At 45.6% G+C, this 25,489-nt stretch overlaps 1 protein-coding gene across 1 annotated transcript in view; it reads right to left on the minus strand.

The window, feature by feature from the left end:
* The window catches only part of ptch1 (patched 1), a 50,206-nt gene extending 25,535 nt beyond the window's left edge, over nt 1–24,671 (minus strand). The window contains exons 1-11 of the mRNA XM_035166605.2: nt 24,080–24,671; nt 22,455–22,647; nt 7,924–8,113; nt 7,449–7,518; nt 7,255–7,346; nt 5,516–5,714; nt 5,260–5,381; nt 2,756–2,903; nt 994–1,125; nt 727–882; nt 272–370 (exon numbers count right to left, since the gene is read on the minus strand). Coding sequence (XP_035022496.1) covers nt 272–370; nt 727–882; nt 994–1,125; nt 2,756–2,903; nt 5,260–5,381; nt 5,516–5,714; nt 7,255–7,346; nt 7,449–7,518; nt 7,924–8,113; nt 22,455–22,647; nt 24,080–24,250 — 1,572 coding nt within the window. The 5' untranslated portion in view covers nt 24,251–24,671. The remainder of the gene's footprint in view (nt 1–271; nt 371–726; nt 883–993; nt 1,126–2,755; nt 2,904–5,259; nt 5,382–5,515; nt 5,715–7,254; nt 7,347–7,448; nt 7,519–7,923; nt 8,114–22,454; nt 22,648–24,079) is intronic.
* Nucleotides 24,672–25,489: the final 818 nt, after the last annotated feature.

Genomic DNA, 25,489 nt, shown 5'->3' on the forward strand with positions numbered 1-25,489 from the left:
CATGTGTGTGTGTGAAACTTTATAATTTATGATAAAACTACAGACAAAGAATAAACAACAAACGATTTTGAAGACAGATGCAAATGATTCAATACAGTCTAGAATGGTTGCTGTTCAGTTTTCCGTGTGTGTGGCGCACATGGGTTGTTTGATGCATACATCACAGGCACAGACAGGCTTTCACACATTCCTCTATGCAGGAGATAAGATAGCAGAGGGGCAGGAACATGATGAGTAGGAGAGGGCGAGTGTGTGTGGGTGTTTGTCTCACCTCGAACGGGATCCTCTTGTTCTGTCCGGTCTCACTGAAGGCGTGAGCGAGGAGGAAGACGTCGTCCACTCCTACTCCCAGAGCCAAGAAGGGCAGCACCTGTAGCGCACACGCACAAACACACACACAAACTGCATGAGCACCCGGCAAAGAGTAACGTAGTTTTGGATTATAACACCATAAATCACCACGGAAAAATATTCAGATCCTGTGAATTTGTGCGTTCATGTGATGTCGTAGTCATCGGAAAAATTTGTTCTCGACTGGGAAAATTCACGTGAACGTTGGGAAAACAACTCGGCTGGTTGTAATTTCTATTCTCTTTTATTTGCACTTGTAAAACACTTTGAAAAGTTCTATATAAAAAACGAATTCAGAATTATTATTTCACTGTGAATCATCAGTCGGTCTTGACTTAAGCAAACTACCTGTCCAGTGGCGTGCTTGTGATTTACCTGCGTGGTTGCAGCATTGAAGGAGATGCCGAGGAGAGAGCAGAGGCCCAGGCCCGCTGCCACCGACAGTGTCACCAGCAGGACGCCCGCCAGCCCCACAGCGCCCTGAGACTTGGCACAGTCCCACCGCAGCATGGTCAGACACGCATAGGCCAGCTGAACCCCAACAGCAAATGGAGAATTGTTTGTTAATCATTTATAAAGTACTGTTTGCATTTCTCAGATCAAGAACAAACATTTTTTCCAGTTATAAAGCTCCATTCTCACCATCAGCAGGTATCCACTGGCCACGCGGATGACACTAATGTCAGAGAAGGACTTGAGAATATCTTCCAGAGTGGTTGAGGTGAAAGACAAGACCTTCTGAGACGAATTTGCTGCCACACTCTGCAGCACCGCCTGGAGACGGAGACAAACAGAAACAGGGATGGAAAAACGTTTGGAATGCAATAAAAGAACAAAGATGAACACGTTCATTATAACTAAATAAAATACATCCCACAAAAATGTACATTTTTCTCAAATTCCGGATTCCCAGTCTTAAATATTAAAGATGTTCTGATACCGATTCTGATACCTGGACTTGGACCTCGGCTTCTATGACGTGTTTAACAATTGTATGTTACCAACACACAATCGCACAATCTTTTCTAAGTCCTGATACTTTGATCATGTGATATTAATGAGTCAAACTATTAAGTATTACGTTAATTGTTAAACCTATACAACGTATAGAGACTTTGAGAGTTTTGAAAAGCGCTATATAAATATGATGTATTATTATTATTATTATTTATAACTTAAAAGATCCACATTCTGCGTTTTAACACAGGCGACAGGCTGATCTTGTGATATTCCCCCTCTAACATGACATGTAGCCTAAAATTATGACTTTATCTCGTAGTATTATGACTTTATTCTGATGATATTACCACTTTATTCTTGAAATCAAAACTTTTTTTTCTTCAACAGGGCCCTAATACTCCGCCGTACATAACCGACCCTTGCACACTATCTGATTTCTGGTAGAATGCGTTGAATCTGTTTGAGTTGATCGGTTGTGGGAGGTTTATCTACACAGAACCAGGGCCCAACTTCTCTCTCTCGCACTATCTGGGGGCAGACAGATGGATTCAACATTGAACTGTAGTAACTGCTCAGTGGGGAGCAAAGCTGGCTGACACACATTAGATAACACACGCTACATCACACACACACACACACACACACACACTTACACACACACACACACTTACACCCATGTAAGCATGTGTCAATCACAGATAATCTGCAAGCAGATAATATTGCAGACACGCCAAATCTTTCATAACACACACACACACACACACACACAAACACACACACACACACACACACACACACACACACACACACACACACACACACACACACACACACTTTTAACTCTTTTACTTCTTAACTTCTACTGCCATTGATAAAAAACACTGTATCTGAACCATCACAACTCTTTTCTATCAGCGACTCATGGGCCCCAAGATAAATGGTGCGCACACACGCATTTGTATTCACACACACATATAGTACGCTCACACACACACACACACACACACAAGGTCACACCATGTCGAACAGAGGTTGGGGCCCTCAAAACAAAGACCAGATGATGTCACACGTGAGCCACCAATGGGGCCACAGCTGGGAAAGCGATTTTGTGTGAACTTTTGAGTGCGTTTGCATGTGCGTCTGTATGCGAGTACGAGAAAGAGAGAGAGAGAGGAGAGAGAGATATCCAGCTCTCTGCTAATGTATTCCAGACATGCTCTCCATGTTGCTCTGTCGCTCCTCTCTACTGAGCAGTGAGAGAGAGGCTTCAGCCCTTTACCACACACCAGCAGTGGTTCTAGTATCTATCAGGGGCCCAGGCTTTGGATGGGGCCTTTCCATGTTCACCTGTATCCGGCCAGTGATTTACAGCGTTGTTGTACAGGATTTAGGGCAGACTTCTTTTCCCCCCCTTTCTTTTCTCTTTCTTTGTTGGCCCCCTCACCTCAGAGTATCTCCGCTGCCAGGCTTCCAATATGGCTGCTGCCTTCTCCTCGTTCCAGTTGATGTGGGAAACGTCTTCGTAGCCCCGAAAGTGTTCGAACATCTGCTTGGGAGTCATCAGCTGGAACATGGTCTGCAAGGCCTGGGCACTGGGAAGGCGGGAAAAAGGGAGGAAAAAGATGAGGTGCAGGACAACATCAACTTTACTTGGGAGCGTCCATGAGGAACACCAAACCAACAGGGGGATGAGAGAAGCAGAGAGGAATGGAATAACACCAGAATATTAATCCTCCATGAAGACCAGAAACTAAAAATGGAGTTTAATTTCGAAACCAGAGGTCCCAGAACAGAGAGGGCTCTAATTTAACCAAGAAGGGAAAACGAAATTCATCAAAACCACAGCATCTGGAGCCCATTGGAGAACAGTCATCATAAACAGTGGTGTGCTAAGACCACCTGCTGCTTAAGCATAATATTGTTCCATCTGATTTGAATGTTGGGCCCTGAATAAATTTGCCCATAGCCGTGAAACGCGCTCCATTTGCCAGACACAGCACAGCAGAAATATCCACATGCTAAAGAGATTTAAAATATTCATAATAAGGCAACAAATAATAAGCCTTGTTTTGATTGCGGTATTCATTTTTTATATTTCAAATCCTTGTTTTATACAACCAATAGTCAAAAAAACAATGCAGAGGCAATATCACATGCAAAGCGAAAAATGTCCATTTTCTTTTAACACATGAAGAATGGAGCAGGAGATTGTCCAGTTCAGTTTTACCTCATGCGCTTTTGTCTGCCCTCATCTCCAAAAACTCTGGAATCTCATTGCCTTTCTACGATTACATCTTTGCTGGCGTCTTCTACATGTACTGTACATGTACTCTTTTTGATCTTGATATATATTCGTATTTTGCCAGTTTTGCCCACTGTTCCCCGCTGTGGATTTTCCTGACATTGTCCTGCTGTATTCTCACATGGGCTAATTTTTGGGCCATTCTAAAACGGAGCTGGTTCTAGTTGTAGTTCCAGAAAATGTTCAGCCCCTCCAGAAAAGTTTCATTGCATATCTGAAAGCAGCTTTCTAGTCTGTTATTAATAATATTAGTGATATTAGCCAGAATAAAGTGCACAGAGACTTGGAGCTTACATTTCCCTACTCCCCTATATTATCCATGTATATCCACACAAGGGAATGTACTGACAAAATAAGATCACTGACTGAAGTTGATAGCGACATAGGAATGAGCAGGATCCCATAAAATAAGCATCCGATTCCGATCTGTGAGGTTCCTGATCGTGTTCCGACTAATTTTCTGAGGGTCGTGGTTATTGAGTGCAGTGAGGAATTCACAGCCTTCGTGTGCACATTAGGACGGCATTAAAGCAACGCAACTGATTAGTCATTAACTAATGACTCTGGACGTGAGTGCAGCTGAAGAACAGTGGTTAAGTCAGTCTACCTATTTTCCAATCATCAAATTTTACGAACCACAGGAGCAGACGTTAGCTGCTCGTTCTCTTTATGAATGTAATCTCTGTAATATTGTGATAATCACGGTAATGTTGGCAGTTAGTAAACAAGATGTAGAAATTTAGTGCCAGCAGTAACAGCCCGGTGGACGGAGCCACTAAACCGCACATACACACACACACACACACACACAGGCAGGCAGGCACGCACAGACACCCTAATGACCCAACCTTGCCAGGAAAAAACACGACCACAAAACAAACAACGCACCCCACTGTACTCTGTGTGTGTGTCATTTTGTGTGTGTGTGTGTGTGTACATGTATGTGTGTGTGCACCATCCAAACTGCATTTTAACATTAAAATAAATGGTCCGTCACCAAAATATTGGATAATTTGGGCAGCTTTCCTCAGTTAAAGGAAGCCTCCTATTACTTAATAACGTGTATATTTTTAAATGTACATAAAAACCTTGTAAAATACATTAACTGACTGAATGTAGGTGTTCTGCATGGAGGATATAGTGGTTATTGCACAAGTAAACCTGAGTATACTACATGACCATAGGTAAACCATATAATCTTAAAGCTTTGTCTTGGTGCTTATGCTGGAATTAAGATCATGTACCTGAAATCACTGTATATTTGGACAAACTAGGCAGGCAATAGATCACTCTGGGCATATGTGTGTGCGTGTGTGTGTGTGTGTGTGTGTGTGTGTGTGTGTGTGTGTGTGTGTGTGTGTGTGTGTGTGTGTGTGTGTGTGTGTGTGTGTGTGTGTGTGTGTGTGTGTGGGCACTGTCCAAGCAGAGCAGCCAAAGCTGAGCAGGAACAGCTGGAGCTCTAAGATTTCACTGGAATCTGCTAATGACTGCAAGATTTACAGCACACGGCGCACACGCATGCATGCATGTGCAGTTTCGGAGAGCATAAAAGAACAAAAACACACACACGCGCTCTCCAGAATAAGCGCTGCAGCGATCGCAGCGGTGTTTATGAGGGTGTGCATGTGAAAGCGTGGGTATGTTACCTGAGCAGGGGTCCACTGCCGTTCTTGGTGGTCCCTCCTACGATCAGTTCCTCCTGCCAGTGCATGTACTTCCTGGACAGACCATGGCAGCCGCCGTTCAGGGCCCGCGCCACATCGAACGGCTGGAACAATAAACGCAGCGTGCGAGAAAATACTGTCAGCAGCTGACGATGTTTTGTTTCACTAACACATTAATGTTTCATATTTTACACACACGTATTCCCAGCTAAAAGCTTGAGCGTGCATGTGCCCCTACCTTAGTTGAGTTCTTGTTGGGCGCGGTGAGGGGGCAGTCGGGGTCAGCAGGGTTCAGACAGGGTCTATCCATGTAGCCGTGTCCCACGTCTGCCTTTTCCAACATGTCCTCAAAGGCTTCCACGGGGAAATTGGCCCTTCGCAAGTCCTCAAGGAAATCTTTAGGGTCAAAGTTGGTCCACTGAAGAGGGTCTTTACCTCTGCACAGGTCAAAGTAAACAGGAGGAAAGTTTAACCATGACTCCAAGGATGTGTATTTGTACTTTTAGCTACCACCCATCCTTCTGGTAACAATATCGTACTCACACAGTTATTCCAGCACAACTATTTTAGAAGAGAAAATCAAGCTGAACTGATAAAACTGTTGCTCAAGATGTCTGTTTTAAACATGTATCGCTGATTACGCAACAACTACATCATTCAGCTTATAATAGAAATGACATTTTCACACCATTTCACTTCTACTTTAGATAAACTGGTTTGTTAAGTTGATGTAACTTTGATGTTTACTTTGATGCGTTTCATAGACAGTTTTATAGACAGTTTGTGTTGTTTTTTTTGTTGTGTTATTTGTTACCCGCTTGTTTCAGCTGATAACGGCTTTGTAAGCAGAGACAGACAGTGAGAGGACATAATGTGCTGAAGTGTCGGTTGCATTTATCAACCCACATTTACCCCCCGATTTTCCCTCCAGTCCAATTTCCGAGAGCAGAAAATAATCTCTTTCATGCTAGGTGACAAAAAGCAATAAATGGAGACCAATTCCCATCATGCAATATGGCACAGTGCTAAATTCCAGCCCTAAACTGGTCGTTGTCCCTCTATGCTCTCTCTGCCTCACACATTCCAATCTCTCTTTCTCTGAATCTCTCTCTCTGTGTCATTCAGACTACATTGTATGTGCTTAACCAGGCTTGGGTTATTATTCCCAGCCTCCCAACCAGAACATAGTAAAAACCTTATCTTCCATCCGAGACCTACAGGGGCAACACACACACACACTCACACACACACGTAAATCCACATACTCTAATGACAGTTACCCAAGCTGATGCACTTTTACACATCAAAATAACATGAGTGTGCAGTGATGGCGATGTCTCACACACACACACACACACACACACACACACACACACACACACACACACACACACACACACACACACACACATGCAGAGGTACAGGTCTGCTGAGTATTACTGTAGCAGCAGGCCATTAGCAACAGAAGGGTCAGACAATGATGTGAGGCCCAGGGCTGGAGAGAAACTATCGCCAGCGATACGCATGCCAGCAACCACTACAATAGAGCCTTCAGAGGGGACGAGTTCAGGACACACACACACACACAAACTTGTTCCTCTGTGGTGTCTCTTTGGATGGGTTGAGCGTGTTTGGGCAGCCTCTACTAAAGGGGTAAAAACAAGCCTTAGAGGTCCAGGTCTCCTGCTTCTCTCAATGTGGACATACCGACACCGTTACCATATACAGTAACTTCCATAACCAGCACACATGAGCTCAGTGTTTAAGATCTTATTGGTCCCACACATGTCATGACAACGAGCCTCTTGGTGAGGAACGACCTACATGTGCCTGATTAGGATTATTTTTAAAGGCATTTCATCATTTGACTTAATGCTTGAAAGAAATTGGTCAATTGAATGATATGCTGTGTTGTTATGTTGTGACACATCATAAAATAAAGATTTTATACAGTAGAAAGGGGTTTTGCCGACTTACGGGAGATAGACCATTCCAGAGTGGAGCTTGGCTCCCTCCCAGAAACAGTCCAGAGGGGTGATGATGAGGCAGGGATGTAGCTTTTCTATGATCTAATTGGATCAACAAAAGAGACACACATTAATGGATATGGAAAAAAAGGAGAAGTTTGAATACTCCAGGGAGTAAAAATCCTGAATCGAAATGCATCTTACCTGATCCATATAATGAATTTCCGTGACATGTTCTCCTGATTTGTAGCATAAATCTTCTAATTTCCATTGTCTGAAAAGGAGAACAAGAGTTTCTGTTTAGTTTTTGTTCCGTCTACTTTAAGACTCAGAGCCTATCACACAACAATTTCAAAATATTCTAACCAATCTGTCATCATGAAGTACTGAACATGCCACAACACACCTGAAATACATGTTGTGTATCTGTGCACATGCAGTGAATGAGATGGACAATATATCAAAAACAGCTGATAATATAATAGACTGGAATTCAATATAAATAATATAAAGCTAACCAATGTGGTCTCTCTGACACAGTGTCAACAGAAAATTGTTATTACCAGCATCACACATTTGCTGCACACTTATTTGACTTTGAGACAAATTTGTAATTTCTGATTTGAACTGTCCAGAGCAGGAAAACTGCAGATAAGCAAGAATCATAAACTCATGTCACCTGTTATAAAGGTAAACATGAACTCTGCTGGCTCGTAAGGCTGACTCCAGGTGCTGCAGGAGCGCCTCCACCGTTAGTACGCTGGTTCCCTCCTCCCGCGGCGTCTGGATCATCAACTGAGGGTTAAACATGGCCTCTTCGCCGATCTTCTGCCGCGTGTACCTCAGTTCCTGGTTCACACGTCCGCCAACTGGACAAAGAAAACATTTGCACATTTGAACCCTCTGTGCACATATTCAAACACAATCACATTGTATGTTGTCGATCATTTTCAGCTTTTTACATATATTTTTAAAAGACGTAAACAGATTTTAACATCCGTGTCCCTGTGCATCCAAAAGTTGATTCAAGAAGAAACTGACGACCACAATTTGCATTAACTGCAAACTCTTTAGAAACAGATCGGTAATGAAACGTGAAGAGGTAATTGAAAAACATGCCCCAAAGTCTGTCTAAGGATTTGTGTAAAATCAAAACATTTAAAACAATTTTTGGTTTAGTTTAGCTTATTTCATACATTTAGAGATGTTAACAGAAGCCAGGGCTACACAGGCTTTCATGGTGGTCCCTAACGTAAAGACAGCACTGAAGCAGGAGTGTAGGTGTCGAGGCAGCATCATACTTTCAGAAATCCATATAACAAATACAAATGAAAAGTACTTAACTTTTTTAACTTTCCTTTCTTAACTAATTTGTATTATATATAATGAGAAATAAAACATTATAATACACCCACATATCTTTCCCACACTGACAGAAGATGAGACAGCCTTACAACACACACACACAACACGCACGCACGCACGCACGCACACACACAAGCAGCATCATGTGCTAAAACATCTGTGACTCAAGACGTGATCCTCTGGATCCAAACCTAAAGACGTCTCAGCCTGGCCACAACATTATCGGACTTGTATCTGACACAAAGGCACGTTGCTCACAGGGAGCTCGTACCAGTGCGATGCCAAACATCCCAACCCCTCTGAATCCAGACATGTAACATCACTTCAACAAATCCACATTTCACAGAATCAGCTCAACGGTTCGACTCAAATTTGCTAACAAGTCCGCAGCTCCAGACCACATTGACTGCATGTGTGTGTGACTGAGTGTGTGTGATAAAGAGAGAGAGGCTCTCTTCCAGGCTCTGCTCCCAGTATCGTGGTGGGACTAAGCCCTGTGCGTGCGCTCTAAGCTCTCAGCTAGTCTGGGCTACAAAAGCAGCCTTTCAGGCCCTTTAGCTGCCCTGCTCCACCCCAGCACAGGGAAGGCAAGTCTGGCAAAGTCTCTGTCGCTCACGCTCACACACACACACACACATTACAGTCAAGATAGCGTGAGCAATGCCTCAAACAGTCAGACAAATTAACAACAACAAAGTGTATAAAAATCTTTTATATGCTATATAGAAGTGTGTGATCTGTTTTTTCTTTTGCATGTGTGTGTGTGTCTGCACCCTTCTATCATCAACGACTGCACCTTCTTCTTCTTCCTTTACAAGCTCAAAAATGCCCGGCGCGATGGCTAACTGTGTGAAAAATCTGTAACATTTTATCACGCCTTAATCCAATTTAACGATTCTGTTCGATTCATGCAACAGCAGGCATAGATTGTATATTTTTCAGCCCATTGCAATGGCATTAAAGTTGAACATAAGCATGGCTGTTCTGCTGGGCTGGACCACCCAGTCAGACCAATGGAACGGCAAGGGAGGGGGGCCATGTCTCGGGGCATTAGGAAAACACACTTGATTTCTTTTTTTCTGGACCCAAACAGCATTACCATCTGATCCCATCTGAAAGCATGTTTATAATACTCATCATTAATAGCAGGCCCGGGCTAACTGGAGCGACATGCTTTCTACTGCCAGGCCAGATACACAGCTACATTACACCAGCACTCGCTTCAAAAAGGACCACGCATGGAACTGATTTAGATCCGACGCACGCTGACAGTGCACTAACAAGTCGGCTCGTCTGGCACACTCAACGCTCGGAGGCAACGCTCGCCCCGGGGCTCAATGTAATCGCAATGGCGTAGTAGAAACATGGGATCACAGGTAGAGAGAAAGAGGTGCGTCCATTTTCAGCACACGTGTGAGGTGACGAGGAAAGCTCTGATTGAAAAAACGCGGGAGGGCCGTGCTTGTGTTTTCTCTCCAAGTTGCGGGCTGCCACCCAAAGACCTGAAGTGTACAGCGAGCAGCCAGGAATGGGACAAGTCAAAGGAATGCACTCTCTCTCTACAGGAAACAGCACATTACGGCGTCAGGCCTGGAGAATTCCACACTTCACGAGGTTACAGCGTTTTGGGGTCAACACTCACACAGCCTCGGGGCGAAATTAACACCCCAGCTGGACCGAGAAAATATACGCGAGTGTGTACGTGTGTGAGCGGGGCGTACTCGCGAGTGTGTGTGTACACACAGCTGTGTTTCTTCAATGACACATATTCCCATATTCCTTTTCCTAAGAAAACTGGTTGACCGCTCCAACCTGCACCGCAGTCGCCCCATTCAACAGATTATTTATCTGATTCATCCTTTAGACAAAGCCTGTGTGATGATACCTGAGCTCAGTGAGGAAATTACTCCGATCAAAGGTCAAACATTTCAGTGTTGCACAAAACAAGCAGAATTTTAATTTTTTTTGGGGGGCCGTGGATACTTTGGAGTTGGATTTTATGATTATTTTCTGACGCGTCATAGACAAACTGAATTATCGGTTGATTGGGACAATAATCTGCAGGTTAATCCAAATAGATATGGTTGGTATATGAAGCCCTAAATCAACTATTTAAGTGATCGTGTCGACAGACTCTGCCTTCTATCAGTAAACTTTATAACACATACTGTACACTTCAGAGGAGTTAAACCTTATTCAATGTTGTTTATTTATATGTATCTACGTATATGTATGTTTCAATGCCAGCTTAAGCTTTTTCAATGATTGATGGATGGTACAAGCACCGAACACAAGTATAAGATGATGAAGAAGTACAAGAAGGAGGAGTAGGTGTAGCAAATGAGTAGAAGTATTAAAAGAAGAACAAGCAGAGGTAGGAGTAGAAGAAGATACAAGGTGCAGGAGTAGAGGAAGAAGGTATAAGAAGGAAAAGGAGTTTACAAAGGAGTAGAAGTAGAAGTAGATGACAAAGATGTAGAAGAGGAAGAAGAAAATGTAGAAAAAGAAGGAATAGAAGAAGTAAAAGAAGTAGAAATAGTCCAAGAAGACATTGAAGTGGGCTTGAAGAAGAAGGCCAATGTGTGTCACTGTATTGGAGCCCTCAGTGTGGGTATTCAGCATGTTGCATAACATTAACCCCTGGTCCCCCCTATTCTCAAAGTGAGGGAACGGGAGGCGGCGGGGACCCAGGGAGAGAAAGTAGGTTTCTAAGGAACTGACATCACCCCCTTCCCTCCTTTCAATTCTGAACTCCCCCCCTCCCCTTTATACTCACATTTTCTCTCTTTGGTCTATTCAGCTCTCCTCTGTGATTGGCCAGATCATGATGGCAATCAGCCCGGCCTCTCTGTCAAAGCCAGCCCGCCCCCTCTCCCCTCCCCAACTCTCTCTTCTCTTTTCCATGCGATACATAACAGCGCGGCCCCACCCCCCTGCACATCTCTTACGCCTGACGACGGAAGCATCTCGCACTTTCACGGAAAACACTGATCCACCGGTGGCCAACAACCTCTGAGTGAAAACACACACACACACCTTGCTCGTAATGTACACACAAACACACACACACCTCCTGACAGAAAGAGTAAGGACAGTTTCTCTGTCGGAAAATATTTGCACAACATATCAATTGATGAATAGATATTAAAAACGACTTCCCTCCCTTAAGCAGTACGAGAATCAATTTGAGGCCCATGTGACTTTCACCACTGATAACACAAGCCTGACTTATATTTCAACATACAAGCAGTTAAAGGGACTGTTGATACATCTGTGGGGACCTTGTGAAAGCATATGTGAATATACTGTTTAAATGTGCATGTGGCTACACAAAACCTTGACTCTGTGAGTGTGCGTGTGTGTGTGTGTGTGTGTGTGTGTGTGTGTGTGTGTGTGTGTGTGTGTGTGTGTGTGTGTGTGTGTGTGTGTGTGTGTGTGTGTGTGTGTGTGTGTGCGCAGACAAAAGGATTAGCTGGATTAGGCCCCCTCTCAGCTGGGACCCCTGTGGTGAGGAGGAAGCCCCCCAAAACCAGGTCATCGTTCTGCCACCAAAGTTTACAGCGACTGCCTGTAGCCTATACGCCCCCCCATACCTTAAGAAGAATGCGGAACATCTACATGAGGATATGATGTGGAGCGAGCTGAAGAGAAGGACATTGGTTTTGAATGTGAGATACATGTATCACACATTATGGACAAGAAATCTGTCAAATTTACACATTATGATTTGAATGTAAAGGGACTTAATATGGTGACAACTGCTGCATGTGTTAATTTTCATCATAAAGTGGTGGTGTCATCTCAATTCATCAGAAACTTGACTAGAGCTCAGTAGGGGGCATACATCCATCAAGGCCCAACAGTCATCTAAAATTCAATCAAGCTGCACCAATTCCCTAAATACGACCAATATTGCTATGTTATAGCAAGTGAAAAGAAATGCCTGGATCCGCACCAAAATTGAATGGGTTCTTCCCTGACTCATACCGCATCCTTCCACCAAGTTTGGTTAAAATCTGATAAGTTGTTTTTGTGTAATCTTGCTTACAAACAAACAAACCAACCAACAAACAATCGGACCGGGGTGAAAACATAACCTCCTTGACGTATCATAAGGACAATCAGAGAGCTGCATATGCTCAGACTGAGTTTCATTACAGATGTACACAAGGCACAGATGTGTGCGCTGCATTATAAATCTTCTTTCATTCAGTGTCAGGTACAGTTTGTCTTCAGCATATAGAGAATATTCAAATAAAAACCTTAAGACACAGCTGCTTATACTCGATTACTATCGTACTATAGATGTGTTTTTTTGGTTCTATTTCCTCAAAGGTCTCTAATTTGACTTTGTTTCATCTCTGTTGGTAACTCTGTTCACCTATTCAGGTAGAGATTACCCCACCTCGCCGTTAACACCCTTTCTTTTGTCCCTCGTCTTCTTCATTTACTTCTCAGCTGCCACGGCCAATCACCTGACAGCGCTTTGATCACTGAGAAAAACCCACCTGTTGCCTCCTCTCCCTCCGACCGTTCATCTGATTCTGCCTCCTACCATCTGCCGTCACTCTGCTTCTGTCCCTCACTCGATCTTTATCTGTGGGATTTTCCTGCCAAGTAAAATATCTGCTGTTCCACACTGTTGCTACTATGTCTTTATAGACCCACTCAAAACTCTGAGGAACTGTCAACAATACTTGAGAACTGATCGTGTGAGGATGGGATGTGCATATCACTTCTAACTGTGATCCAAAGTGTTCAATAACAACTAGGTAACAAAATTCAACCACTTTCATAATATACACAATTTGTCCTGTGGCAGTTTTATTCACCCACTGAGCCACATGAGCAGAATTTTCCAGATTCAGGTTAATATTTCAAGCCTTTAAACCATATACATTTTTTAGCCCAATCTGTTCCGCTCACCAACAAATTTGGAAACTTGCCGACAAAAGCACCAGATCAGAGCCTAAGGGGCATTTGATCATCAGTCGCAAATCGCTATATATATATGAACGCTTCAAATCTACAATCAGAGTGCAGGACGGGTTGACCAGACATTCTAGTCAGGGAGAGATCGTGTAGTATATTACCCCCCTGTCGCCAGACTACCTATCACAAGACAGGAAGTCAGGTATTGTGAACTGCACAGTGATTCGATAAATTTAACGGTTGTGTCGTCAAAACTTGTCATGCAAGTGCAAAAGTGTGACTTCACCATCCACATCCAGTATTCCTCTCTTGCTCTCACTCAAAACCACAAAAACACTTGTAGGACACTGCAAAGACTGTTCTCCCATTTAGCTTTTTAAAGTTAGTCACTGCTCCTTTGTCACATCCGACTTCCACAAGTGGACCTTGATTCCACCTTATTATTCTTTCAATATATAGTTTCTCTGTTGCAGCGGCAGTGGAAAGAGTCCTAGCAATTGAAGTGGTTGTGGTAGCCGCATGCACTTCAGTTCATAGCGCAATAAGAGTCGTTTTTGAACGCGGGCTCTGCGATGCAGGTGTGCACACAGCCCCAAATATGTGATGAAAGGCCTCACTGAGAGCCGAGACCCTCGCTGACCCACGGTGAGCCCCCTTCACTCTCTTGCTCTCTCTCCCCCTCGCTCTCTCTCCTTTCAGCTCTCAAAGAGGAGGGGGCTGCCACACAGGCGCAGGGTAAAACAAGAAAGGTAGATAGTGAGGGACTGTGGAAGGAGAGGGGGGGGAAAAGCGAAGGAACTACAGGAAAGAGCGCGAAAGAAATCAGAAGAAGCAGAGAGCATAATTGCTCTGTAGCTGTCTGTCGCTGTGTAGCTGGTTGTCGCACTCCGACCCCTGACACAAATGTGACCCCACCCCCACCCTTCCTCTTCAACCAACCTCACACCCATCCCACCAACCCTCAGCCCCCCAGCTCCAGCATTACCATATGTATGGCTCCCCTCGCCCCTGATTATGCTAATCACCTGTCCGGTCCCTGCAGCCCCTAAAATGGGTGTATTTAGCAGTCGGCTGGCTCCCAATGCAGCTTCCCCTGGGCCCGAGGTGTACATTCACACACTCCTCAATGGGCAGATTCTTCCACGTTGCTGCCTTCATTCAGGTCCCACTCAACACCCACACCCCCACCCTAAAAAAAAAAAATCCTATTCAACACCAATGGATTCACGGAGCAAGACCGGTAGGAAAAGAAAACGCTGAACTCTGTTTGAAGCATGTGCGTGCATGTGTGCAGTGGTCGGGGATTATTTATAAAAACCCAAGGTGTCAGGCGAGTGATGTATTAATTGTTATAGGTGACCAAGAAAAAGTGTAAGAGCTGATGCTGTGGTCGTTGTAAGCGATGGAAAGGTGTTGTCAAATGTCCAGAGACAGCACTCTCATTTTTATCAAGCAAAATAAGTGAAAAACTACTTTTTTATTAACTCTGTTGGGACAATAAAAACTCATCCTGTATCTACTGTCACTGTCCTGCCACATTTATGGCCTGTGATTAGCCCACAGCCATAACAGACCGTGACATGAGCCTGAGCAGCCAAATCTCAAGCAGCCATCTCTGTCATTTCCTGGTGTGATGGCCCGTGATTTCAGGTATGCCAGAATCACACAGGCCTGAGTGTGGAACAGAAGACAGAAGGCGAGAAATACAAAAACACCTTGAAGTTCTGTGAAAGGCTCCTAAAGGCCCGACTTCATGAACAGAAGTTTTAATGATTCACTTTTCACTGCAACTTTAGGCTCGCCAGAGAAAAAGAGACTTGACCTGACCAATGTTGGCGAGGAGCTGTGTTGCTTCAAGTATCAGTGAGACATAAGAGTTCAGTGTGAGCAATAGATCTATGGATTTAAAGGCTTCTCAGATGCCAAAACACTGCACAACAGTTCAAATGGAGTTCACGTTACAAGGAATGTGAAATTGCATGCATGCATTGACCGATGAAGCTCCTTGTTGGATGGCGGTGCACTGCATTCACCCCCTCCTGGTTCTTTAACCGATACCTTCTGCACTTTGTTCACTCTCCACTAACCTTGTCTGCTGTTTGGTGTTGGACATATAGCTAAGCACACTGAGCTTGTTAGTGGAAAACATGTGCCTGCTACAGCCAAAAATGAAGCTGATGAGAACAGTGAGAATGACCCAAAATGAGTTTAAAAAGAGTTAAAATAGGCTAAAACACACAAGGTCTTCTGAGTTTGTAATAGAAAAAAACAGAAAAGAAAACATAAGTAGAAAAAGATTGATCCCTGATTGAGTAAACAAACGAAGAATCTTCGATGTGATGCTCGCTTTTGAAACTAACAAATTGATATTTCACGTCCCAGCTTGAACCAGAAGCTCAGTCTATTTTTGAGCGATCAAAAAGATTTCAAAGCGTTGAGACACATCACCTTTTTTCAACCCTGGACAGAGATGTTGGATGTAAATGTCGAAACAGAAAATCGGGGAGACAGTGACATCAGGCCTCTCTGCGCTTAACAACACATCAGCCTGTGGTGTCAGGTCACAAGTGTTTCTCTTGTCCCGACTCCTCAGCTGGACTCCTCTCAGTTCACTCCGACACATACTGACTCAATCTGGAACTTTAAACCTCTCAATCATCCGAGAGAGGAAATGTTTTATATCTCTGTATCTTTATGCCTCCTTGTGTGTGCATGTGTGGTACTGGGATAATTGCTGTTACTTCCAGATTCTATGACGTTGTGCTGCAGGAATTGCAATGAACTATACTGCTACGCACGTAACCTGTGTGAGCCAGAGGGGCTATGAAACAAAAAAAACACACACCAGCCAGCAGCGCAGACGCAGTTTGCAGGAGATGTTTATAGTGAGTTTGCATGAAAGATTCTCGGCGTTTTCGTCTGAGAAGCATCAATCCACACCCCTGGTCTCTCTCCTGGTGCAGGGTAAGCACCGCAGCCAAAACACAAACACACTGCCGCTACTATACTCCTGCTCCTTCCCTCGCTCAGTCTCCCCCTCCAGCGCACACACACACACACACACACACACACACCCTCTGCTGTTTTGTACTTTCTCCACCCCTCTGGCAGTCAGCACTGTGAGGGAGGGAAGAGAGGAAAGGGGAAGAGGGAGGGAGGCGAGGGGAAGGGAAGGAGAAGGAGGGAGGCCAGACCACCCTGCTCTCATGGCAGGGCTGAGTGTTTACATTGCCGTGCCTCACTCTGTAATACATCTGGCATTCTGAGGCCACTCTCTCCAGCCAGGGACGGGGGGGAGTGGTGGTGGTGAGAGGGGCGGCAGGAGGGGAGAGGAGGCTCGGGTAAAAGAGAGAGACCTTTCTGGCAGAGAGGAAAAGAGAGGGATAGGAGAGAGAGAGAGAGAGAGAGAGAGAGAGAGAGAGAGAGAGAGAGAGGTGGGGGTAACTCTCTCTGAAGTCTCCTGTGGTTGGTCATTCGCAGGGCTCTGGTTTTTGAATAAGAGCGCCTGAAAGAATGCAAAATGTAAACAGAGAGCTTGGAGGCATCTCAGGATGTGTGTTTGTGAATGGGAGCGCGCGTTCACACACACGACGGTCGCACATGGACAAACGGCTAACGAGCAAATTTCCCCAAAAGTTACTTTGCATCTACATCGGTGCAGTTAGATCTCATATATATATATATATATATAAATATATGTATATATACACAACTGCTTTCAAAAGTATGCAGAGCCAGCCTGGGAAAACAGCGCAGAGAGTCTGTGTACAGTACCAGAGGCGCAATGTTTCCCCACAGTAAATCCCTCACCGGCTAGCCTACACTTTTCATCAACTCGTAAAGTTTAACACAACACGCTGGAATGTTATTCCTTCCTCAGAGGTTTAATCCTGTTTGTAGTGAACTGATAAACACAAACTTAATTGAGTCCAGTTTGGAAAAGGTTCAAAAGTGTGGATGTGCGACGGCCTCTGGAAGAGAGTGGAACAGATGGTGACAGAAAGACAGACGATTCTGTGCAAACCAAGGGGAAAAGGACTGGGTGTGGGTGCATTTGTGTGTTTGATTGCTTGCGGCTGCCGAGTGAAAGTGGCGGGAGATACAGCAGGAGGATGATAGTGGAGAGAAAAAGGAGAAGAAAAAGAAAATGAGGAAAACAGATGAATAAAAAGAGAAAATAGCAAAGCGAGGCCCATCAAAATAGCCTGCCATGCCAGCCCGAGTCAACCACCTCCTCATTCACAGGAACCGAGACTCCAAAGCCTCTCTGCATGTGCAAATGTGCATGTGTGTGTGTGTGTGTGTGTGCACGCGCCTGTGCATTCATGCATGTATCAGTGCTCCCATACACATCAAAAGCTGGATAATTCAATCATGCAAACCACAATCCCTTCAGTGGAGACACCACATTCAGGGCACTCCTCCTCCTCCTCATCTTCGTCCACAAGAAAGGATGTCAAGACTTCTTCCGCATGCACTCAACATTATACCGCTCCCTTCTCTTTGCTGCCATTACCAGCAGAACAACAAAACAACCACCAACTCTGTCAACTCAGCTCTTAATCACACTAGATACAAAACAGACATGCAGGGCAGGGAGGGAGTCGCTGTCGAAAAACACTGGATTCTGAAACATTAAATCTGACTCAGGATGCAGATAAGAATGGATTCTAACTGTTAACACATTGATATCAGGAATAAGATGAAGGCACACTAATATTTAGGAGGGCATGAGTTTGAATTTTCCTGTTCTTTGTTACATTCCTCAACAAATTCTGTCATTAAAGCAACAATGATGACTTGCACTACTGTAGAATTTGGATATGTATTTCAGATGGTGTTAATATTCAGGGTTAGGGGTCAGAGGTGGGCTTTAATCCAGAGATTAAAGGAAAATCTTATATCCAATTCACTGCCCTCTGCTGGAGGACACATGTCAAATGATTAAAACACAAATTCATAATCAATGAGGAAATACTTCTACAGTAAATAACGTATTCCTCCTCATGTGGTTCACACTCATAGGCGTGCATGGGTTCGAACACACACACACGCGAACGTATACAGGACGCAAACAAGGCTCAGTGACAGCTGCGACTTCTGCTGCCTCCCCACTGCCGCCCTCTGCTGTGAGTCCTCACTCTGCACCCAGGCCACAGGGTGAGTATCAGGTGAGGTTTTAAATAGCGGGGCCCCAACGAGATGACCTCAGGGTCCCAGGGGTCTTCCCCCGTGGCCCCTGGCCTCTACACTTATGCTCCCCCCTGACCTACCCCAAGAAAGTGCTCCGGGACCGTGGGCCTCCCCTCCGTCTGTAGCCTTGGGACTACAACCAACAGGCCTGTGCCCCCTAGTCCAGGCCGTAAATCAGAGGGACCATAAAATCATGTGAACTAATCACTCACACACATCTCTGGGTATCTTCAGTCAGTGTACGGTGAAAACAAAAGGCGTCTTCTGAACACTTACAGGCCCCCTTCTCTTTCTTTAGTCTACAGGCGTACCGCAACTCAGCCCAGATTACAGTAAAGCTCAAGCTCCCTGCTTCACCCCCAGTTTCAACTTCAACCCTTGCACCAGAGCTCAAGCTTCAAAAGCCCCCGTTTCCAAACTTTGTCCTCCCTGTACCCGTTCTCACCCGTCAACACAGCCCTGGAAAAAAAAAAACACACGGCCACATCTCCAGCCCGCTCTCTTAGCAGCACAGAAACAGAGCGAAGGAGCGAGGGTCCGTTCCTACAGGAAGGCCAATGTTTACGCGATACTGTTTTAATTAGAGGCAGGCGGTGCTGCTATTTTCTTTACAATTTGGCCTGTGTTTGCCTGAACCCAGAATGCCAAGGGATGGCTCCGTTTTCCATTTGTAGCCAGAAGGAACTCTAAAGGGGTCTTATTCCTCTCGTCTGCGTCTCCGCTGCCCCGAACGCGGCTTATCGTTAATCATCGTAAGATCATCTAGAATCATCTGCAATCTGAAACTGAGGATGTGTCTGAAGTCGAGCGGAGGTCAATGGGCACGAGCTCCGACACTGAGGAAAGTATCGAGAGGGCAGCGAGTCACATTTGTGTGTGTGGAGAGGAAAATAGGAGACCCACAATACTACAACTTCCTGTTTCAGCTAATAACTTCCTGTGAGCGTCACACTGGATACAAACATTGGCGGCACTGTAGATGCAATCTGCCCTAAATACACTTATCATGTGATCCACGCCGGAAAAAAGAAACGACTTTAAAAATAAAACTGTATTTCACGATGTGTTTAACAGGACACAAAAAACCCAGAGTCGTCCTCTGAGGTTAGACACGCTCAAGTTCTTTGTGCAGGCGTGCATCTCACTCCCAATTGGTCTCTGTCGCTTTGTCTAATAAACAGAACTTCCTGTGTCTGAGTGTTTATAAACAGTGCTGAGTGAGCACCGTGTGAGAAGAGACAATCCCGCGAAAGCTGCAGCACGTGATTGAGCGTAGGATAAACACACCGGCCAGCTCCAGGACGCAGTTAATGGTGGTCCCCGGCAGACCCCGACCGCCTCCGCACAACCAGAGGGAAGGTGACGACAGACACGAAGTGAGATCGCGAGTGTAAAAATGCGGCTCCGTTCCATTGTGAAGGAACTGAGAGATCGAATATGAGATGGGTGTAGTGTGTCTGTGTGTGTGTGTGTGGCTGCGTGCGTACGTCTACAGGCCACACAGCTTCCAGGCGGGGTCGTCCACGGGTCGCCAGCGGAGGGCAGTTCCAAATGAAACATAAACAGCCGCTCTGTCCTCTCCTCCTCTCTCCTCTTTTTCCTCTCGGACGATGGGCCAGTCCCCCAGCACGGCCCAGCACAGCGTTCCACGGTCCAGGCAGAACTAATCTATCCCTCAGCTGTGCAGTCTAATCTAAACAAACAGATCTCTCCCTACCAACATCTGGAACCCCTCACGTACCGGGACCTAGGAAAACCACCGCAGCCCAAGTCTCTTTGTCAGTGGCTGTGTGTGCGTACGAGCGGATCTCTGTGTGTGTCGGTGCGAGTCAGTGTGAGTCCATGTTGGAGACGTCTACCAGAGGTCACGAGACGCGGCTCAGCTGTCTGTCAGGTTCAACACAGAGCCAATCTCTACTGTCAATTAATGGTTTAACTTCTCTGAAACAGGGAAGCTCTGGCTGAGGCCTGAGCAGTAGCAACTGTTATATTACTGGTTCAATGCCAGATAAGTTCCAATTTGTCTTATTTGATGCCTACAACAAATATTAATCCATGGATTCTTTTTTATTTGATATTTTAGGTCCAAAACTTTCTAATCGTGACAAACATCACAGGTTATTGGGGCCCAAAGTGATGGGGCCCAATCAAAGGACATAGAACAGAGATAGGTAGCAAATCCAACATAATGAGTAGCTGCAACAACTTTTGTGCGCCACCTTGGTGGAGGTAAAAGGTATCTACACATCCATAGACACTTCATAGGTTAGAAAAGTTATGGCTAACTACACTACTTCCAGAAAAGCTTCTGGAAAAGGTAATAAGGAAGAGTAGATAAAGACAAATGTGATTCACAAGTTACTCCAACCCAAAGTTATGTCCTTATACATCAGATCTTTGCAGTCTATAATGATGAGAAGCAGGGAATGCTGACAATCCTTACATTATAGAGGTTTTTCCTGGCAAATGTTTGATGATTTAAACAGGAGAATTAGTGGTAGACTTAAGGCCGCATTGTCCAGTCTGTACCTTTGGGTTTAATATGGTGCCCCTCACTGTAGCACACATGACCTCGGCCTGACATGTGAAGCAGGGTGTGAAACAAGTGTGTTCCCCTCACTACACTCAGGAGTCCTACACCAAAAGAAGGTCCCCCTGGCTTAAACCACTGCCGACTGCGCCTGCGCCGCACATTAGAAGAACATGCTGTCTGTCAGACCCCTGCAGCAGCACGCAAGCAGAGAACAGCCAACCCGAGGAGGAGGTGGGGTGTTTGATCTGGTCAGGAATCGTCTGCTTTCATGTTGGATCTCACGAGTTATTTATTCTTTGTATTCGAGGGAGGGTTGTTAAGATGGGGAGAAAACCGGAACCTCAACATCTGTACATTTACAATGTTCTATTTCGGTTTTTATGGCGCAAATATACGTATTCAGTTTCCCAGCAGCGAAATCTTCTCCTCCATTCATGACTCCCACAGCACACTCTAGTCCTAAGTGCAGGAATGCAGATCAAAGCAAAGGGGGAAAAAAAGCGCAGCCCCTTTCCCTTACACCCCCCCCCGAGCACCACCCATACACACAGTTCCCGACTCCTTAAAAAAAAATCATTCTTCATAAGTTGTTTTTTAAAAAGAGACAGAAATAACAACAAGTGAGTCGTCTCCGTCCGCTCCACAAACACAAAATCCTGCCCGTCGCTCCGCTTTTTCCCGGCAGCCGGAGACAAATCTTTTTGGAAAGTTGAGAGCTGTCCAGAACGGGACCACACACAGTCTCTGAGCATTCAACTGCTGGGGGCAGACAGACACACACTCACTCACACACACTCACTCACACACTCTCACAAAATGGCGGCTTTGACAAAAATTTCCTCTACCCAAAAGCTGCTTATGAACTTAATTACAACCTTACTGCTGAGTGCAGTTACTGCCACCCCTTGCACGTCTTGTGTGTGCATGTGCTTGGAGGAGCTGAACGTGTGGAGGATAAATACGGGGATTTGAAAAGTTTCAACTGGCCACTTGCCAGGGACTAAACAATAAACAATATCCTGAGGCTTGTTAAGCAGCAACACTGTCCTCCTCCAATCTGAAGCATTCCCAACATGCAATATCAAGTTGTACCCATTAACAAGTTGTGTGAAAAGAAGAGTTCAAGCAGCTCACATTCAAACACACAACATGTCCAAAACAGCCAATAGTCAATCAAAGTGTCTTACCTTCCACCCAGAGTTTCTCCACGTCCGTCTCCAAATTAGCGGCCCTTAAGCCCACGGCGAAAGCTCCGAAAATCATGAGGCCCACCACCAAAAACTTTCCGCAGTTCTTTTGTATGTAGCAGCCCAGCCTGAATAAGAGTCTCTGGAACTTCGCTCTCAGCCATAGAGGTGCTTTCCTCCCGGTCGCCTTCCCCTGCAATCAAGACAAGAGTCCCAACGTTAGTGTCACATAAAATACAAGAACAGTGTACTTACTCAGACAGGTGAATGTGCGGTGGTTTGGAGTCACAGGGACAGAGAGATGACCCCCCCAGCAGGTGGCCTCACAATGTGTTCACATCAAAACATTTCAACTACAGGCGCCAGTTTCGGCCCCCAGGAGCCTCTGGTTGTTGTGATTCTAGAACAGAGGATTTAACGGGGAAATGTGATCAACAAATACTGAAACACAGTCGCTGGCTGTCTCGCTCGGCTGACCTTTGGTGACTGAAACACACACATCTGCCGCGGGGGGGTGGGGGGACCGCCCGGAAACCGCTGGAGAGACTCCCCGGAGCGAGAGGCACCGGTTCTGTCGTATCAATGACATGTCTAAACTGTAACCTTAGCAGGATACGTGCAAAAGGAAGAGATGTATTCAGGCTGGTGCATATCTGTCAGTTCACTGCTACAGTGATGAGTTCATTAAGAAAAGAAAAACTGACAGTGGAGGAGCAGGTCTGTGTTGCTCTGCTCCAAAATAAGGTTGCAGCCGGACCTCCGGAGTGGATGGAAGGTAAATAAGAGGAGATGCAATTATACAGTAGGGGGGTCTTGTGATAATATGCATCCACTGTGTCTCTACTTCACTCAAAGATGGAAGAATATAGGTTCTTCTGTCTTAAAATCCTCCATAATACATGTTACTCCTCCAAAATAACAGAGTAAAGTAACTGTAACATAGCATAAAGTGTAAAAACAGGCTACACAATGGTAATATATGTATTAAGAGTGGTGTAAGTAGCCTACATCAACACCCACACATCACACTGATATGAACCCCCCACAAATAAGCACCACACACCGACTCCACTCCCCGTGTGTTCCGGCCTGCGGTGGTGGTAGAGGAGGAGTGGAGGAGCCATCACAGGGGGACTCGCAGTATTTTGTGAACGAAAGAGGGCAGCCACATGGATTTTCTTTTACGCACGAAGTCGCCAATGTTTACACGCCACCGTAGAAACCATTAACTTAGCCATCAAAACTTTTAAAAAGCTGCCCGCGTGCAGAAAAGGTTTGGATGTTATGAAACAGGCGCTGGGAGAAGTGACTGCGGGCGAGAGCTGCATGTTTTGCCCCGTCTCGGACCGTTATAGGTCGGGATGTTGCAGGAGGAACAGTCGCGGTTAAATCATGTGGAGAAACCTGCATCCTAACACTGGGCTGCAGGGGATAGGATCGAGCTGTTGCACGGACTTAATGGCTCGCTACAACCTCCCTGTACCCCTGGTCCCCCGCGCCCAGCCCCGTCCCGTTACCTACAGCAGCCACTGGACACACTTTGGACACTTTTTAACACGAGAACACAATTAAATGAAACCGGGAGCGTAAAGCTGTTTCCCGGGTGAAGATGGGAGAGAAAGCACCTCTGTTATTTGCTGCAAAGCGAAGCCGGCATCGCAGTAGCTCGGCCGCTGCAAATACTCCAAATCCAGCGGTGTGCCGCGGGTATAGTCCCCCCTGTTCCTCCGCGTTACTCTCGGCCGATCGGGGTCCCTGCTTTCCTGCTCGGAGGGCGCATTAGCAGCCGAGGCCATGTTGCGGGGACTGCGCGATGGTCACCGTTTCCCACGTTAGAGTAGCTCCCCGAAAGCGTGCAGCGATATCCCGCGGCGGCGGCAGGGTTTCACTCTCGGAGATCCCGTGAAGTAGGGCTTCATACTCCGGTCGGAGACGGCGAGTCAAAGTCTGCGCCTTCCATCCCAACATTTCGTGATCCGGAGGTCTCCGCCGCTTCCACCGCACTCGCCGAGCCTCTGGAGGAAAAACAAAAAGTTGTGAAGTTTCTCTCAAAAAGCGCCGTGCGTAAAGTGATCCCCATACACGAGTGGAAGGAGGGTGAGGACACTCGACGGTCGTGGCATTCTGCTGAGATCTATGTGGTCTTCCCCTGGGCCGCGCGTCACGGCCAACTCTGAGATTCAATAGAAGAGGAGAAAAGACCTCTCTCCACTCGGAGGCAGAGGAGGAGGAGGGGTGAAAAAGGAGGAGAAGAGGAAGAAAAAAAAAGAGAAAGACTCGAGGTCCCGCCTCTGGGGCTGTCAGATCGCAGGACTTTCTCGCATCTGATTGGTTCCAGAAGGGCAAAAATTACTCAGCAAACACGACTATTATTAGCTGCTTAGCAACAGCTCACTAAAGTAGAGGGACCACCCAGGCGCACGGACCTCATGGGTGCATCTCCCAACTTCCAGAGGGGGGGAGCTCGTACACAGAGAGCCAAACCAGTCCGGTGCGTTTGGTTTGGTGTTTTTATTTTTGTGGAGGCTTTTTTCCACACATGTTGCCCTGTCGCCCGGAGGAAGCGTTACCCGGAGAGGACCTGCAGTCTGCGGCAGAGGTGCCGGGCAGAGGTCCGTGCGTCGGAACGAGGCCGAGGAATGTCAGAACTGAGATTTTTTAAAGTTTTTTTTCTTTTTCTACCACCTCCATGATGGTGGTGGTCGAGCCTCAGATTACAGCGGTCAAAAGGGAGGCGCCACAGTATAAGTATCCGTACTTCGTCAGCCCTACTTTAACATATGGGCTCCATTGGCTCTTATAGTTAAAACATAGTTAATGCCACATTCAATAAACTGTTTGTGAAAATTAATCCAACATCCGAATATTTTTGGATTTCACAATGATTAAACTTTGGTTTTAACTACATCTCAGTTCAACATATACAATGTTTAAAATCAACTTTTTTACAAATAATCACATAATATGCACAAATAATGTTTATTACCTTTTTAAAGCCACAGTGTATTTACATCTCTAAATTACGCATGCAAATT

The sequence above is a fragment of the Hippoglossus stenolepis genome, chromosome 9 (genome assembly GCF_022539355.2).
Source record: "Hippoglossus stenolepis isolate QCI-W04-F060 chromosome 9, HSTE1.2, whole genome shotgun sequence".
Taxonomy (NCBI): domain Eukaryota; kingdom Metazoa; phylum Chordata; class Actinopteri; order Pleuronectiformes; family Pleuronectidae; genus Hippoglossus; species Hippoglossus stenolepis.